Raw genomic sequence first — 16,966 nt, 5'->3', positions numbered from 1 at the left:
GGATCCATTCAGGAATGCAGGGGGGAGCCAACAGGAAGCAATTAATTACATCAGGAGAAGCAGAAGAAAATGGAGGGTTTAAAGGGAGGCAGGTGGAAAGCAGGAGCTGCGATTGTACCCTAAGCTAGGAGGGGTGGCTGGGAAATAGCCCTAGCCACAGGTCTGAAAAAGATGGAAAAAACAAAACAGAAAACACACTGGAGCGCAGCAGGCTGACAATATCATCTGGTTTCCCCACAAAAAATGGAGTGAACAGAGGATGCCTATTCCAGGCTAACGTGGACGCACCCTCGCTTGCAAGAGGAGAGTTTGGCATGCTTGAAATACCCTCTGGATTCTCCCCTGTGGAAGTGTGTGATGGCACACTTGATTAGAAGAGTAGTTTTCAGAAAGGGGAAAAAAAAAGGAAAGGCTAAAAAAAAAACCTTTGCCTCAGGAAAGATGAACGCCTGCTATTGCCTTTGTTTAAAGAGCTTCACGGCAATCCTATGCAAACCACCTTCCAGTCCAGAAGAAGAGCTGGTTTGATTTCCTCTACCTTTTAAGGAGATTCAAACTGGCTGACAATCGCCTTCCCTTCCTCTCCCTTGTGAGGTAGGTGGGACTGAGAGAGTTCAGAGAGAACTGCGACTAGCCCAAGGTCACCCAGCTGGCTTCATGCGTAGGAGCAGGGAAACCAACCCGGTCCACCAGATTAGAGACCACCACTCGTAACCAAAATAGGTCTCAACCATCTCTTGCAAGTTTTTGCAACCTTCTGCTTAGAGAACAGTCTAAAAATCAATTACGAGAAAACTAAGGTAATGGTCTTCTTGAAGATCTGGCACCCCATGTCTTGGACAGTAAATGGAAATTCAATTGAACAGGTAAAGTCATTTAGGTTACTAGGTATCAACTTTCAATTTAATCTTAATTGGACAATGCAGATGAAGCAGGCTCAAAATATGCTTAAATGCAAGACAGGCACATTGCTTAAGTTTTTTTTCACTCCCAAGGAGGGCAATTTGTGCCAGCAGCCATCCATGTTTTCAAGGTAAAGCTGCTCCCTCAACTCCTATATGGGATCCCCATTTGGGGAACAGGGAATATTAAATCTATTGAGAAACCTGAATCACACTTTGTGAGGCAGCTACTAGGTATCCCTAAATGTGTCGCCTACCCAGTGCCATGTCTAGAGCTGGGATTAAATCTCTTTGTGTCTAAGGCATGGTTGTGTATATTTAAATTCTGGCCCCGCTTGCATTTCTGAGCCACAGAGGCACGTCTGGTTTGGCAAATGCTCTCCGACAGTTTCCAGTCAGCTTGGAGAGCGCGTATTGTTCAGAAAATCAAATCAATAGGAGTTCCCTTTGAGTCCCTTTTTCTCTTAAATGAAGTTCAAGGTTTTAACGTGCTAAAACAAAGGATTTTAGATATTGAAAGTCAATCTGTATATTCTAATGCTGTAAGAACATGTTCACCACTGTATTTTGGCATTTACCCAGTTCGAGACAAGCTACCAGACTAATTCTCAAATTTGACCTCTCCAATGCGAAGACGCCAGTTTATGCTGTGGCCCTCGCTTAAACCTACTCCCCGACAGCTATGACTAGAGGCAGATACACCACAACTCCTTATGAAGAGAGACTCTGTGTTTGTACAAAGAGACAACCCGAATCGGTAGCCCGTGTCCTACTACACTGCGAGGTTCATGCGCTCCTGTGAGAGAAATTTCTGCTACCATTACTCAAAGATAGTCTAGCCCAAACAGATGTGGGCTAAGTGCGCTACCCTATTAAGGGACAGGGGCGTGCGCACATATAACACTGATGGGAGCACGATTCCTGGAAACCTCCCTAGGAGCGCTGCGCCCAAGCTCCCCCGCCCCCACAGAGCTAAGCACTATTAAATGAACTAAATAGCACCTCAAGAATTACAGAGTTTAACTATTTTATTGATATTTTATCATTTATATACTGTATTTTAATGACTGATTGATGTACTTGGGAGATCTATGCCAATAAAGGTTTGAATGAATGAGTCCACCGCTCATGTGGAGAAGTGGGGAAACAAACCTGGTTCTCCAGTTTAGAGCCCGCCACTCCTAACCACTACACCATGCTGTAATGAAAACTGCAACTAATCTAATCAGAACTGCACCTGGGAGACATTCGCCTTAAAAAGTAGCTTTAAACCATGGTTTATGTGCTGGGCTCCCTGCTGCAGAGTCTGGATTTTCCTTTACCCAAATGTTACTGGTGCAACCACATTGCTTCAAAACAATGTCCTCCCTGGTGGTCCCTTCCGACTCTATGATTCTATGATTCAAAAAAGCATCGCCTGCACACAGGCTCAAAGAAGCCAGCCCAACTTGTGTCCCTCTCCCCCGTCCCCCGGAATGCATTCCACAAGCCACGTAGGGGAGCCCGCCAAGGGCTGGCGCTGCCCGGCTGTGCTGCACACGGAACAACATGAAAATATAGCATTTTAAAAAGGCAATTGTATCCCGAGAGGTAAGTACTGCAAACAGTTCCACGATCCTGCAGTATCCAAAGAAGTGAGCTGTGGCTCAGGAAAGCTCAATACCCTGTCAGAAATTTTGTTAGTCTTTAAGGGGCTGCTGGACTCCGGCTCTTTTCTACTGACCCTGCAATACTGATCCTACACTCCATTCAACTCTCCCCACCTGGAGCAGTTCCAGAGACGGCCCCTCTCCTCCCCGCCCCCCCGGCAACAGCACTCACCTGAGCGCCTGGTCCAGACTCAGGCCCGTGAACTCAAAGAACTTCAGGTACTCCCCAGCAACCATCTTACTGAAATCGTTACTGGAAGGGAGAGAGAAAATACCTCTTTTTAAAAAGAGAAAGAAAACCTGCACCACTTCATAAGGGGGGGGGGTTAAAACGGAGGAGAAGAGATGAAGGGGGAACCCCACGGCAAGACGGGACTCGGGCAGCAAGCCACAAGATCAAGCCAGCGGAGGTGCCGGCGGTCTTGGAGGGAGGAGCTGTTTGCCTGCCTCCTTTGGGAAGGGGAGCGTTACTCTCTGGTGGTCCCACGCATCAGGACTGCGCTGGTTCATGCAAATGTTCCCCTCAGGCTAGAGGGAAAGCAGCATGGGCACGCGAGACAACGCCTGCAGGTCTTATCTGCCATCCTTCTCCTCAGGGTGGTTCCAGGTGAGGGAAGCAGGCCGCCCCGGTCACAGGGGAGGGGGTTAATGGGGGGGGGAGCAGCCTCTTCTCCTAATACCCACACGTACTTCTTCCCCAGGTGGCGGGCCACGTCTGCCTTCTTGAAGCCGTCCAGATTGTACAGCCTCTTCGCCAGGCGTTTGGCAGCCTCCAGGTCCGCCTTGTGCCCGTTGGAGAGGGTGTCCGTGCTGCCCAGGGCCAGCTGCTCGGTGCTGTCCATTTCGGAGTCTGAGTCGGAGACCAGCTGGCTGAGCGGGTGCTCGCTGGGAACAAGGGAAACACACACACACACACGCACAGGAGACAACGTGGCACCTCCGCGGCCTATGACCCCCCCCCCACCTTCCATGGAGAAGGCCTCAAGTCATGCCAGGGACATCGGTTCACGGGCAAGCCCAAGAGGATCCAGACACCCACGGTTGTACAGCAGTTCTGGTTGCAAAAGAGGGGGTGGCCATTTCCGCTGATTCCCCCTTCCCACTGCAAACCTCCCCCCCCCCACTCTGCCCCCCTGTTCCTGAGAGTCCACTGACTCCCAGGAACAAAATTGCTTCAAGGGAACCTGCAAGCCGTCGCTCCAAGTTAGCACCTTTTAGGCAAAATCTCCCCTCTCCTTGTTGGCAAACGATATTTGACTTTTAGCTGGGGATGTTTTAATTGTCATTGTATGCCACTTATGAACCAAGAGGCAAGGCAGGATATAAATGTTTAAACAAATAAAGGCAACTATATGTAAGCCCTTGCTGAACCCAGAATTTTCAGCCCCTGGGTTGCTCTCCGGTGTTGCTAATAAGGAGGGGGCCTCCTCGGCTCTGGCTGCAAAGGGGGCTCCCAGATTCAATGGGTCTTAAAACCAGAAGACTCCGTAGCTCAGCGGGGGGTGGGGGCGGGGGGGCTTTTCTCTCCCTCCCTGGAGCCCCCCCCCCCCGGCCCCAGCACTGTATCAAAATCTGGTTCTGATCTCAATCGTTCTTTACAGGAACAGGCTGAGGCCTGGGTGAGACGGGACCCCACGCCTTAATTCGCACGTTCTTTATATGTGCTCTACACTACACACGACCAGGGGCAAGCAGGGAGGAGGCCTAAGGACACCCCCTGAGGTGCTCCACAGTTCGAAGGGGCTGGAGCAGGAGACGCTCCAGCTCTCTCCTTTACAGAAATGAATTGGGGAGGGGGGGGATAAACGTACGCACGGGGTGGAAGAAGTAGGTGGAAACTTGGGGCCTCCTAATTACATTGACAAGAAGTCGATTCAGGTCAGACAAAAAGAAATGGGTCTTTAAATTCCCGCCAGTGACTGGCAGGGACATAGTGATATGGAGTCATGGAAGTTCATGGGTGGTTACTAGCCATGTCGACTAAGGGGGCCCTTCCATAAGTCGGTGGCAGAATACTTGAAACTTGCCAGCTCCAGGATGGGAAATACCTGGAGATTCTTGGGGTGGAGCCCGGGGAGGACGGGGTTTGGGGCGGGGAGGGACCAAGGCCATAGAGTTCAATTGCCAAAGTGGCCATTTTCTCCAGGTGAACCAATCTCTGTCACTTGGAGATCAGTTGCAATAGCAGGAGATCTCCAGCCACCACCTGGAGGTTGGCAACCCTAAGTGGGAAGGGCGGTTGCACGCTGAACAAAAGGAACAGGCCAACTCGATCAGTCCCACCCTGCAGCTTGCCAGGGTCTCCTTCCCCGCCCCCCCTGCCACCCCCTTGGGCTTCTTTCTCCTGCTCCTCCCGAGCAGGCACTCGAATTCAGCTCAGCTCTGTGGCCCCCTCCCCAAGGGCCCTATGAGGACGCAGGCCCTGCTGCCGCCAGAGCCTCCTCGTTGCCAGGCACTCCTCCTCCTCCTCCTCCTCCTCCTCCTTTCGCATGCCTCTTGTTGCCATAGTACCCGCTGCTAAGGTAGGCAGAAGCGGCCAGCACAAGCTGGCTCCGGTTAGGAGACTCTGTTTGGCAACACGCCCCATCAGTATGACAAACTGCGCCGATTGTGGCCCACTCAGGTCAACGGCACCACAGAGGACCGTGCTGTGTGTTAGGGGGTGGCGCAAAGTCCCAGGTGTTGGCAAGCCCAGCCTCAAGAGAGGGGGGGGACAGGCTTTGCTTCCACATTGCCGCATTTCCCCCAACTGTACACAGCGGCACTGGCTGGCACCCACGTAAGCCCTGGGAGAGCAAAGGAGGTGTGGGAGGCTGCAGGCGGGGTCACGGCAGAGTAGGGTTGCCGGGTCCCTCTTTTTGGGGGTGGAGCCTGAGGAGAGCGGAGTTTGGGGAGGGGAGGGACATCAATGCCATAGAGTCCAATTGCCAAAGTGGCCATTTTCTCCAGGGGAACTGATCTCTATCGGCTAGAGATCAGTTGTAATAGCAGGAGATCTCCAGATAGGACCTGGAGACTGGCAACCCTACACCAGAGTGTGCATGGCTATTCATGCCATTCAGGCAGTTCATGAGAGGGAGGACATCTTGGCCATCTTCTGGGCATGGAGTAGGGGTCACTGGGTGTGTGTGTGTGTGGGGGGGAGGTAGTTGTGAGTTTCCTGCGTTGTGCAGGGGGTTGGACTAGATGACCCTGGCGGTCCCTTCCAACTGTATGGTTCTATGCCTCTTGCTCCTTTCTCCCCCTCCGCGTGTGTCCTCTGCCCCAGCTTCTTTCCCCATCTACCTGCGGACCCTGCAGTCAAGGCGAGAAACACTGCCTAGGTCACCTCTCCATAGCCATAAGCCATCCACTGTTCAAGCCTGGGCCTCGGGGGGGGGGGCTGCTGCATTTAGGGCTGGCACCAAAAAACCCATGTGTGGCCCCTGTGGCTCAATCCAGCATACAGACAGGAACAGCATTTCCTAGGAGGAGGCGTCCGTGTCTTCGCCTCCTTTCTTGGCCACCCCTGATGAAAGAGGGCTTTGGGGTTCAGGGCAGGGTGTGATGCCGAGGGCGGGCACACAGGGAGACAGAAACGCCCCCGCCACGCACACCACCTGAGGAGCAGCACATAGAGACCAGATGCACCTACACACACCGCATTGATTCTCCTCTCATTCGCACGATGCTCTTATCTGTCTTGCTAGCTTTGCAAGGCAGCTATTCCCGAGAAGGATGGCGGGGGGGGGGGGGGGCTGCTGCTGCCACATCCCCCACACATTGTGCTTCTGCCCCACCACAGAGGTCAAAGACTGACCTCCACCACAGGTAGGGTGAAGCTCTTCAGCAACCAGGTGATGACACGGTCCCAGGAACATCCCAGCGGGAGGCGGCTCCTTCCACTCACCTGAGGATGGAGGCCAGGGGGACCCCCAAGCTGTCCGCGGAGGGGCAGGGGCTCTTCTGGCCTGGCGGGGGGTCGTCTTCCCTCTCGGTCCAGGGGGCGTCCGTGGCAGAACTCGTCCCCGAGTCTGGCTCCAGGAGGGCCAGAGGGGCAAAGTTCTGCTCTATGAGCTTGGCACTGTCTCGGATTTGCTCTTGCATTCCCAGGGTAAAGGTAGGGAGGTCAAAGGTGAAGCAAGTGCCACTGTGGGTGTGGACAGGAGAGGAGAGGATGTCGATGGAGTCCAGGCTGGTGTAGGAGGTGCCTTTGGCTCGGTGGGACTCCATGATGCTCTCAAAGTGCTTGCTGAATGAATCCATGCCGTCTTTGGACAGGCTGTGGCCCAGCAGGAACGGCCCCGGGGACTTCAGCAGCCCGCCTGGGGCATCTCTGTCCCTGGTCCCGAGGGTGTCACACCAGAGGGGGAGAGAGAGGGGGGGAGAGAGAGAGGGAGAAGTGAAGCTTCTCAACAGTCACACCCTTCCTCCTCCACTCTTACCCAGAAGAGGCATCTCCGGGCTGTCCTGTCTGCCCCGCTGACCAGCGTCCCTGCGCCCGCCCCCCCCCACTTCCAGAAGGGGAATAATTCGTTATATTATGCATTAGTGAAAAGTGCCATTAAGCCATGGCTGACTCAGTGGCCCCGTAGGGTTTTCACAGCAAGGGGCATCCAGAGGTGGTTTGCCGTTGCCTGCATCTGTGTAGAGGCCCTAGACTTCCTTGGTGTGGGTTTTTCTTCTTCTTCTCCCATCCAAGTACTAACCTGGGCCAACCTTGCTTAGCTTCTGAGATCTGATGAGATTGGGCTAGCCTGGGGCCATCCAGGTCGCGGCTCATTATGCATTAGTTGTTCCTCCCCACCACCAAAAAAAGATGACCACTGTGTGAGTCTAGTTTCCATTGGGAAATTCAGGCTGCATTCCCAAGAAAGGGAAGCTGGTGTGAGGGTGTGTGTGTGTGTGGGGGGGTCACCCTTTCTGTACACAGCCAGTCTGGGCAGCTTCCCATATCAAATGTGTAGGGCCAGAGTCAATGTCTGTCTCATTCAATTGATATCCTCCCCTCAGCCAGCAAACAGGTGGCCTCAATGGTGAAGAAAATGGTCCCTGAAGCACTTCCCTTCTTCTCTGGCTGGGAAGGGGATCTCCAGAATGCTGGCTGCATTAGGCTATGTTGCCCACCCCAATGGGCAAGAAATTCCCCCTCCTCCTTTTAGCATCAGCAGAAGAGTGGGAGGAGGAGGAGGAAGGCCAAGAGAGGGAAGAGAGACCCCCCCCACACACACACACACGTCCTCACCTAGATTTGTCATGAGATTGGAAATCTGCGTAAACTGGCTCCACGCAATGTTTGCCTAAAACTTCAGCACTTTAGAGCCGAGTTTCTGCGATCTGCATTTCCAGCCAGCGTGGAGTGGTGGTCAGAGTGTCGGACCAGGATCTGGGAGACCCAGGTTTGAATCCCGACTGCGTCATGGAAGATCTCTGGGCGACCTTTGGGCCAGTCACGCACTCTCAACCGAACTGACTTTACTGGGTTGTTGTGAGGATAAAATGGGGCAGAGGAGAATCTGCCCTAGGTGCCCCCTGGGGAGAAAGATGGGGTATAGATGAAGCAAATAGAACTCTTCCTTTCGTCCCCTCGCTTGGTTGTCATCACCCATTAAATTTCGATTTAAACTGGAGCAAGGACTGGCTTTTTTGTTGTTGCTTGTCTTACTGATGGACACTAAGAGGTTATATAACAGAGACCTGAAACGGAGGTGACAGGAAAGACTTCAGAAATATTCCTGCTGGAGAACTGGGAGCAGCTAGAGTGCGCGTGCAGAGTATTTAGTCCCACAGAGCTCTGACAGCCCAATAACCGACTGTCATGGGCAAATGGTGGGATACAAATCTAATAAAATAAAAATAATATTAAGAAGAGTAGATTTTTCCAGCCCTCTTTTCTCTACCTTTTAAGGAGTCTCAAACCGGCTTACAATCGGCTTCCCTTCCCCTCCCCACAACAGGCACCTTGTGAGGTAGGTGGGGCTTAATGAGTTTGGAGAGAACTGTGACTAGCCCAAGGTCACCCAGCAGGCTTCATGTGAAGGAGTGGGGAGTCAAACCCGGTTCTCCAGATTAGAGTCTGCCATTCCTGTGGAGGAGTGGGGGGAATCGAACTTGGTTCTCCAGATTAGAGTCCGCCGCTCCTAACCACTCTGCCATGCTGGGTAGTGCCACAGAATTATCAAGACCATCGCTGTACGTCGCCCACCACACAAAACGTACACTATTGCCACACACGCCAGACGGCTGACATTTCCCAGATGACCACTGGCTGGGCCTGGCTGGACTTACCAGGAACGAACCATTATCCCAGGAAAGCCTCGCGGCTTTTGCCAGCTCTCTGGGCCACACTGCAAAACAGGCCGCGCTGCTCACTGCAAATGTGGTGCAAGGCATGGAGCACGCTAGAGGCTCCCCTCACCTCTCTGCTGGCTGCTGGGTGGCTTCAAACACCTCATCCTCTTCATTGACCCGTATCCCATTTCTCAAACACTTGTCATCGTCGTCCTCCCGATTGTGCTGAATAAAAGGGTCCCCCGGGACAACGTTCCCTTTCCCCGCGGTCCCCGTGAAACTATGATTGCTCTCGCTGTCCTTCTGACTCTCGATGGCTGAATCCACTTCGTCCTTCTCCGCCAAGATGTCGTCAATGTTGGTCTCGTGGTAGCACCTCAAGGGAACTGAGTCCAGGTCGGTCTCAGAATACTTGACTGTCCTGCGGATTATTCCCGTTTCACAGTTTCCCGGCTTTGGACTTCCTGAAGGCGCCATCTCGATTTCCACCTCCACGTGGCACAAGCTGTGCTCGGGCCCCATCCGTGCTTGCTTTGGCTGTGTTGGGTGGCTGCATTTCTCGAGGACTGGAGACTGGGGAAGAGGCGCCTTCTGAGAGAGCATCCCTGGAACAAACACACACACACACACACACACACACACCCCGGTTACACACAAAGCCCCCCTGTCCCCTGGGAAGCCCTAAAGGAGGCTGAGGCTTTGCCTTACATGCGTGGCACTCCGTCGGAAATGTTTGCACCCCACATTTCCAGCTTTGTTTCTGTGGAGGCTTATAACGCCAAAAAGCGACAAGGTAAGAACATCAGCAAACACCAAACTAAAATGAAAATAATAATAATAATTCAAAACAGCATCAGTTTTAAAATTGGATGATCTTAAAACCTCAAGGGCAGCCAGAAACAGCTTTCTAAGACAACAACAGGATAACTCTTAAATATCTCAGAGAGCTTAATTTCAAGAAGGGATAAATCTACAGCCCTCTTATGTACTGACAGTGCCAGCAGTGGGGACAGCAGGTGAAAAGGTTGGGTTTGGTTTTTTTTTTTTTCATTTTCTTGTGCCGGTGGCAGAATTAGGCTAGAAGAGGAAAGACCCTCACTGGGGTCTGGCAACTTGGGACCTGACCGATCCAATCCTTTCCTCACCTGGGTCAAACAGGGAAGCTTGCAGGACTTGTTTTACCACACATCCCCTTGTAGATTGCCCTTGCTGGCACAATGGGAAAGAAAGGAAATGTTGCAAAGGGAACTTAAAGCCCCCCCCCCCCCCAGGACCTTCCACTGCCAGAAGGAAGGGAGCAAAACACGGCCGGGCCGGGGCTGGAACTCCTCTCTGCTTATGAGACGTGGAGAATATTGAGCAGTCTATTCAACTTGCAACGCCTCTCAGTTTCCCCGTGACCCAGTTCTGTTCAGGCTAGCCCACTTCTTTCTTTGACCCCCCCCCCACACACATACACAAGCAAATGCTCTGGAGTTTATCCCTCTGAGCCCTGTTATTATGTTCCTGTACTAATCTTGGGAAGGGTGAAGTCTAGCAACCAAGCTGAGGAAGAAGCAGCAATGCAAGAATGCTATAGAAGGATCTCACCACCACCACCCACCACCCTGTTCCTCACAAGGAGATACTGGAGAAGAACGGCTTCCAACTGACTCTCCTGCTTTTTCCTTCCTGGTCAGCAGGGTGGGTCCTACGGGAGCCCCCCTCCCACTCCACTGAGTAACGCTGGAAGCCTTCCTGCAACCAAACTCCACTGGAAGGAAGAGCTGCTTAAGTTGGGCAGGGGGAGGCTCCTTCTGCTGGGGGAAGACTCCTTGGGGGATGGTTGGATCCACCCCAGCACATCTAACTGCCAGCAGGGATCCCAGCCTGCAGGCTACTCACTTGCTCACAAGTAAACACCTCAGGTCAGACACCATGTCTTGGAGCCCGAAAAGGAAGTGAAGATTGTACTGGCTGTTCCTGGAACATGGCCCAGGAGAAATGGCTGGTGCTCAGAAACGCTGAGGGAAAACCCTTCCAACCTTCTCCGCGCACCCCCCCCAGGCTCTTGAGCTTAATGTGAAGCACACCTGGCCGTGATCCGCCCAAAGGGAATCATTTAAGCCCCAATGGAAGCAATTCCCAACTGGGTTAATTTCAGTGGAGTTCAGCAGGACAGATTCAAATGCGCGCCACCCTTCTACGGAAACTAACACAGTTGGGAATTGCTTCAGCTGGATAGTTATACCATGCTCATCCCTGTAATTTCTGTATCCAGGAGAACTGGGTAGGATTCCCCCCTCCCCCAAAAAAGGATCAAGTGGGGACCTTGGGAACGTGGTTGGAGCACCCCCACGCAGAAAGGCAAAGGCCAGAATGCCCAGCCCCACAGCAGCCATGGCAGCAAAAAACCCTCAACCCCCCTCTCTTACCTTAGCTCTCCCCCCACACACACACACCCGGGGCCCTGCCACAGCGTCTCGCATTGTTGTGAGGATGATGTGGTGGGAGAGAGAACACTGAAACCAACCACTTTGGGTCCCGTTTAGGTAGAAAAGTGGGGTTAAATTTTTAAAAAATCATCCCCAGAAGCAAAATGCATCTCTTTCCACAGTTGCGCATTTGATTTTTTTTTCTTTGTCTCCATCCTTCCTTCCTGATTTTCAGGATATCATGCTCAACCCGGCTGTCCACGAACGGACACTGGTCTGAATGTTTAGCCTGCTACCTGAACACTGCAGAGCCTCCAGTTCTGGCACGGCCTGAATGGGGAAAGCCCCTTCCTTTACCCGGCCTCCAATGGCACGGCACCTCAAAACACAGCTTTGGGCTGGTGAATCCTAACAAGACGCTGCTTGTCCAAGGTGGAGATGCTCCCCGCCCCCGCCCCCAGTTCTAGCAACAAGTTCATTACCTGCCTCAAGAGGGTCCAGTGAGCCATAGAAGAATTCCCACTTGGCCTTGGCTATGCGCTGCGCGTGAGCAGAGCTCTCAAGGGAATATGCCCACGGGCTTCCCTGTAGAAAGAGAGAGAGAGAGAGGAAGATGCTTGGTCAGGGGTGTCTGGAATGGGCACAGGAGGCCACATCCCGGGCAAGGAAGGGGGGGCAGCTCTTTCCGCGCAGTACCTGGCATTCCCCAAGCTGCGGGCTCCTCCGGAGCACCAAGATATCCTTGGAAGGGCTGCTCATGCCATTGGCGAGGGAGCTGGAGAGGCACTGGGCCTTGAGAGGGTGAGGGCTTCCGTGGCCCAGGCTCAGGGAGGAGGGTGCGCTCGGCAGGAACTTGCTTCCGGTCAGGAGAGGGTCGGAAGCAGAGGTCTCCAGATTCAGCTTGTGGCTCAAGTGGTCCTGGCCTTGGCTGCCGAGGGTCAGTGGGGCCGGCTTGCCCGTGGGGTTGGGACCGGCCAAGCTGCAGCCGCCTGTCCTTGACCCAGGGTCCTTGATCGCATCTCGAGAGGCAGGCTTCGGGGACGTGGTGACATTGTGCTGTGGAGAACGTGGCTGCTTCGGGACGGTGGGGCAACAGTTCCCCTGCTTGCTGGGGCCGCTGGCGAGGGCTTCCCCCAACCCCAGGCCCCCGCTCTTGGCCTCTGCCAAGGGGAGGCCGTTGAGGGTTTTCACGCTGGCCTTCTCGATGAAGCGGAAGGTCACCACGGAACTTTGCCCGCCAGGGACCGGGGCCACCAAGGGGGTGCGGCTGCCCGGGGAGCACAGCGAAGGCGGAGGCCTGCCCCTCAGCGGGGTGCAGGGGGCCGTCACTCTCCCCGAGCCGGGGCAGCCGCCGTTGCCCAGGCACCCTGTCTCGGTCACTCTGTGGGCGAGGGAGCCGGTGCTGTTGTACATGCCTAGCTGGGACCACCTGCCTTGCGGGGTCAGGCCCTTGCGGAGGAGGTGGAGCCGGCCGGCGTTGAGGTTGGGCGTGAGGCAGTGCTGAGGGCTGCCGGCAGCCAGGTCCACGTTCTTGGACGGCGACAGCCACGGCCTCCTCTCCAGCGCTCGAGGGAAGTGCTGAGGGGACATGGAACGGTCTCCCTCCGGGCGGAAGCACACCACGGCCCCTGCCTGAGACATCCTGGAGGAAGGGAAGGGCTCAGCACTGAAGCCGGGAGGGGAAGAGCAAGGAGAAGGCGCTTCCCAGACACTGCTCAGACGAAGAGCCCAACGGATGTGGCAGCGGCGGCAGCTCCCTTACGCGGCCCTGAAACAGAGAGCGGAAGGTCCGAGGTCAGTCACCCTGAGACAGAGGAAGAGGGCAGAGCACGGACTGGCCTGACGCTGCAGCTGTCTAGAAATGGCCTCCGTACATACGACCCTGCGGGCTTCCATTGGGTCCTAGGCTATAGCTCACGTTCTGCATCCCCTTTCCCCATCCAGGCTGAACTTCTGCTGTAGAGAGATCACTTTCTCCAGGGACTCCAGCCCTCACTTTTCGCCCCTCCCGGAGGGGATCTTAAGTGCCATTAGGACCTTTCTCTCGACCACAACGCGCTCACCGTGCGACCTTCAGCTAGCTACTCTCTCTCAGGGTTGTTGGAAGGACACGAGGAAGACAGAAGTGACAAGTGCTACTCTGAAAGGGCTGGAGAAAGATGGGCGGCACAAACACTCCATGACGTGAATGACAAAAAAGAAAAACCAAACCCGACCGGAAACCACCCCCAGTGCTGCTTTGTTCTTGCCACCTCCACCCCACCCCCCTGTCACCAAGCCTCCTGGCACGTGCAGAGGGCCGCAGGCACAGCCAGGGAATCCTCTCCCGTGCTGGGGTTACGGGGAAGGGAGGGAAGGGCCGGAGAGTGCCTGGCTCTTTGCTGCCCAGGGAGGCAAAAGCAACAGGGGCTGCATCCTTCCCTCCTGGCAGCCTAGAAGCGAGATCTGAGCAGCGGTGCCCACCCACCCCTCGCTGGCTGTCGCCCCCTTGGACAGCAACAGCTGAAGCAGGGGAGCTGGCTGGGGGTCCTTGGCTGGAGACACGGCGGCAGGGGTGTTGATGTTGTGTGCAGTGGGGTACACACAATTATGGCCACGCCGTCATTTCTTCCTGAAGGTCAGCATCACGCTGAGTGGGCCAAAGAACTACCTGTGAGTTGGGCCTCCAAGGGCACATCTGGACAGCTGCACAAAGTCCACAGTCGAGTCTCCTGAGATGTGTTTTTAAGGGTAAAAAGCACCCACCAGGCCCCCCTGGTTTGGACTGGGGCCAGGGCACAGGACCAGGGTGGGGGTGGGGGGCACCATTTCCCACCCTGCAGAAATTGCTTTTACCTCCTGAGCATTTATTAGACCCAGCTGAGAAAGAATACTCTGGTGGTCCTCATGCCGTATTTATTTTTCCTCCTACTGGTACTACTACTAGGAAAATTGTTGGGGTTTTTGGACAAAATGGGCAGCGAAATCTGATGAAAAGTGCACGTTTTCCATGATATTTTATGGTGGGGGGTGTAGTCTCCTTGCAAGCCCAAGAGAAACAGAAGTTGCCGCTCCTTGGGAAGAAGGAGCCGCATCACCCCTGAACATCCTCTAAGACTCTGGCTGGCCAAGCAGCATCCCGGGAACCGTCTCCCATGGACATGCACTTCAAATAACTCAATATTTAAGGGAGACAACATATGCAAGCGTGCTTGGACCTTCCCTCGCTGCCTTGGAAACAGATGCAGTCAGAGGTCACTTTCAACAGAGAATGGTGTCCTAAACATAGGTACCAAATGTGACTCAGGTCAAGAGGGAGCTACCGGATTTCAAACGTGAGGAGATTTACATGAAAAGGCAAATCCTCATCCCACTCAGCCAGAGACAGTAGAAACATGAAGGGGGATCTCACACATGGGCGGAGTTCATGGTTTATGTGACACTCATATCCAATCCCTGCACTGGTCCCACACTTTTTCCTACACAGAATAGGCTATTGTGGGCAGCAGCCCTAAGAATTGCATCAAGCAACTCCCAAATCATCCCATTTCTGGCATGAGACACATGGCTAAATCGCCAAAACGAAACTCTGCAGGCTGTGTCTTGAGTTGGGTGGTGATGGTGGAATGAGAACATCAGCTCAGAAGTTAATGCGCAGAGAATACAACGAAAGGGGGAAACTGCCTTATGTTTGAAAAGTCACTGCAACAAAACTATTTGATATGAGAATCTCTATAAAGAAAAAAACAGCAAGTGAAATACTCAGAGAATTCCCAAGTGGGCCGGGTGGGGGAAGTGGCACCCCACCATGTGCAAAGTACAGCAGCATATTGACTTAACCTCAAATATATGGTATGGGAAGCTGTTAGAGAGGTCATCTTCTGCACCTAGGAAAAGATGAGGCAGGAAGTGGCCATTTAGAGAATATCCTCAAGGAAAGATGGCCGTACACAATTTGGAGCTTTGGATGGTAAATTAAATGGCACCTCCCCCTCTCAATAATTAACAAGGGCCCAATCCATCATTAGTGGGTCCAGAGCAGACGTCTTGAGCAGCTCCCATTTCAGCAGGCCTGGGTTGGAGAAACGTTCAGTGGATGGGGCCCAAGATCCGTCCCCCAGTCATGCTGCAACCCAAAATCCAAGACCCCCGGCAGGCTACCAGGGCAGAAGAAACCATAAGAAACCGCCGGCATATAAAGAGGCTTTGTTAAAAGTGAGGACAAGGACCAATTACACTCATCGCTCAGCGCAAAAAGAGTAGGAGATTATGGGATAGAGGTAATGGGCTTTGGCAGCATCTGGCAAAGAGGGCGCTTGGGAGCATGTCGGTCGCTAAGAGGCAGCCCCTGACACAAGACGAGTCACAGTGGGGATTAAGTCAAAGTCTGTGATTGCTCGTGGGGCAGAAAGTTCATCAACAGGACGGGCAGAGAAGCCAAGGGCGGCACACTCTCTAGTAGGGAACAGAAGGGCAGGCAAGAGCAAAAGTGTCTCCTCCTGATGACTGCGGCTCTAGTAGCATGCTTTCTAAAGGCAGGTCTCTAATAAGCCCTTCATTCCAGGGTTGCCATCCTCCAGGTGGGGCCTGGAGATCTCCTGGCATTACAGCTGATCTTCAGACTAGAGAGATCAGTTCCCCTGGAGAAAATGCCAGCTTTGGAGAGTGGACTCTCTGACATTATACCCTGCTGAGGTCCCCTCCCTCCCCAAACCTCAACCTTCCTAGGCTCCACCCCCAAAATCTCCAGGAACTGCCCAACCTGGCAACCCTGTGTGTAGGGCAGGGCCGGAGATCAGATGTAATTCCAGGAGGCTGAGAGGCCCCACATGGGAGTTGGCAACTCTAGGTGTGTCAGCCCTTATAACCAGAATCACAAATTGTGCTCTGGCCAGCATCACAGGCCCCTGTGCAACCCCCCCCCCCCGGCAAGCTTACAGTGGCAACAGATGAGGCTTTGACCCTGATTAGGGTTGCCAACCTCCAGGTGTGGCCTGGAGATCCCTTGGAATTACAATTGATCTCCAGACTACAGAGATCAGTTGCCCTGGAGAAAATGGCAGTTTTGGAGTGAGGGCTGTCTGGTATGATCATGTCCCTGTTGAGCTTCCTCCCTTCCCCATGCTCTAACCCCAATTCTTCAGGAATTTCCCCAACCTGGAATTTGTAACTCAAATTCGTTTAACTAGCATGCCAATGAATGAATGAAGCAGGAGAACGCCTCGTAGAATTCTGTGAAGACAACAATCTGTTCATTGCAAACACATGTTTCAGGCAACCAAAGAGACGATTGTATACATGGACATCACCAGACGGCCAGTATAGAAATCAAATAGATTATATAATTGGAAGCAGAAGATGGAGAAGCTCTATTCTCTCGGCCAGAACAAGACCAGGAGCCGACTGCAGTTCAGATCATGAATTGTTAATATCGAAAATCAAGATAAAGCTTAAGAAAAATACCAAAACATTCATAGCACCAAAATACAATCTAAGCAATATTCCGGAAGAGTTTAAAGACCATGTAAGGAACAGATCTGCATTACTGAGTTCAAGTGAATGTAAACCTGAAGAACGATGGGTGGAAACTAGAGATATTATCAAGGAATAATGTGCAAAGACTATTCCTGTAGCCAAAAGAAAAGAAAAACCTCAATGGATGTCTGAGGAAACTCTTAAAATTGCCAGAGATAGACAAAAAGCAAAAGTAGAAGGTGACAGAAATAGAATCAAAAGTCTAAGTGCAATGTTC

The 16,966-nt window shown here is 53.2% G+C and overlaps 1 protein-coding gene across 1 annotated transcript in view; it reads right to left on the bottom strand.

Moving 5' to 3' along the window:
- PSD (pleckstrin and Sec7 domain containing) overlaps window positions 1–12,876 on the bottom strand; it is a 42,172-nt gene extending 29,296 nt beyond the window's left edge. The window contains exons 1-6 of the mRNA XM_056849501.1: window positions 11,932–12,876; window positions 11,718–11,820; window positions 8,949–9,426; window positions 6,441–6,872; window positions 3,236–3,436; window positions 2,724–2,804 (exon numbers count right to left, since the gene is read on the bottom strand). Of these exons, the coding sequence (XP_056705479.1) occupies window positions 2,724–2,804; window positions 3,236–3,436; window positions 6,441–6,872; window positions 8,949–9,426; window positions 11,718–11,820; window positions 11,932–12,876 (2,240 nt within the window). The remainder of the gene's footprint in view (window positions 1–2,723; window positions 2,805–3,235; window positions 3,437–6,440; window positions 6,873–8,948; window positions 9,427–11,717; window positions 11,821–11,931) is intronic.
- Between the last annotated feature and the right edge of the window lie 4,090 nt (window positions 12,877–16,966).

Source organism: Euleptes europaea, chromosome 5 (assembly GCF_029931775.1).
Source record: "Euleptes europaea isolate rEulEur1 chromosome 5, rEulEur1.hap1, whole genome shotgun sequence".
In the NCBI taxonomy this organism is placed as follows: Eukaryota; Metazoa; Chordata; class Lepidosauria; order Squamata; family Sphaerodactylidae; genus Euleptes; species Euleptes europaea.
This window is presented reverse-complemented; position numbering and strand designations above follow the sequence as displayed.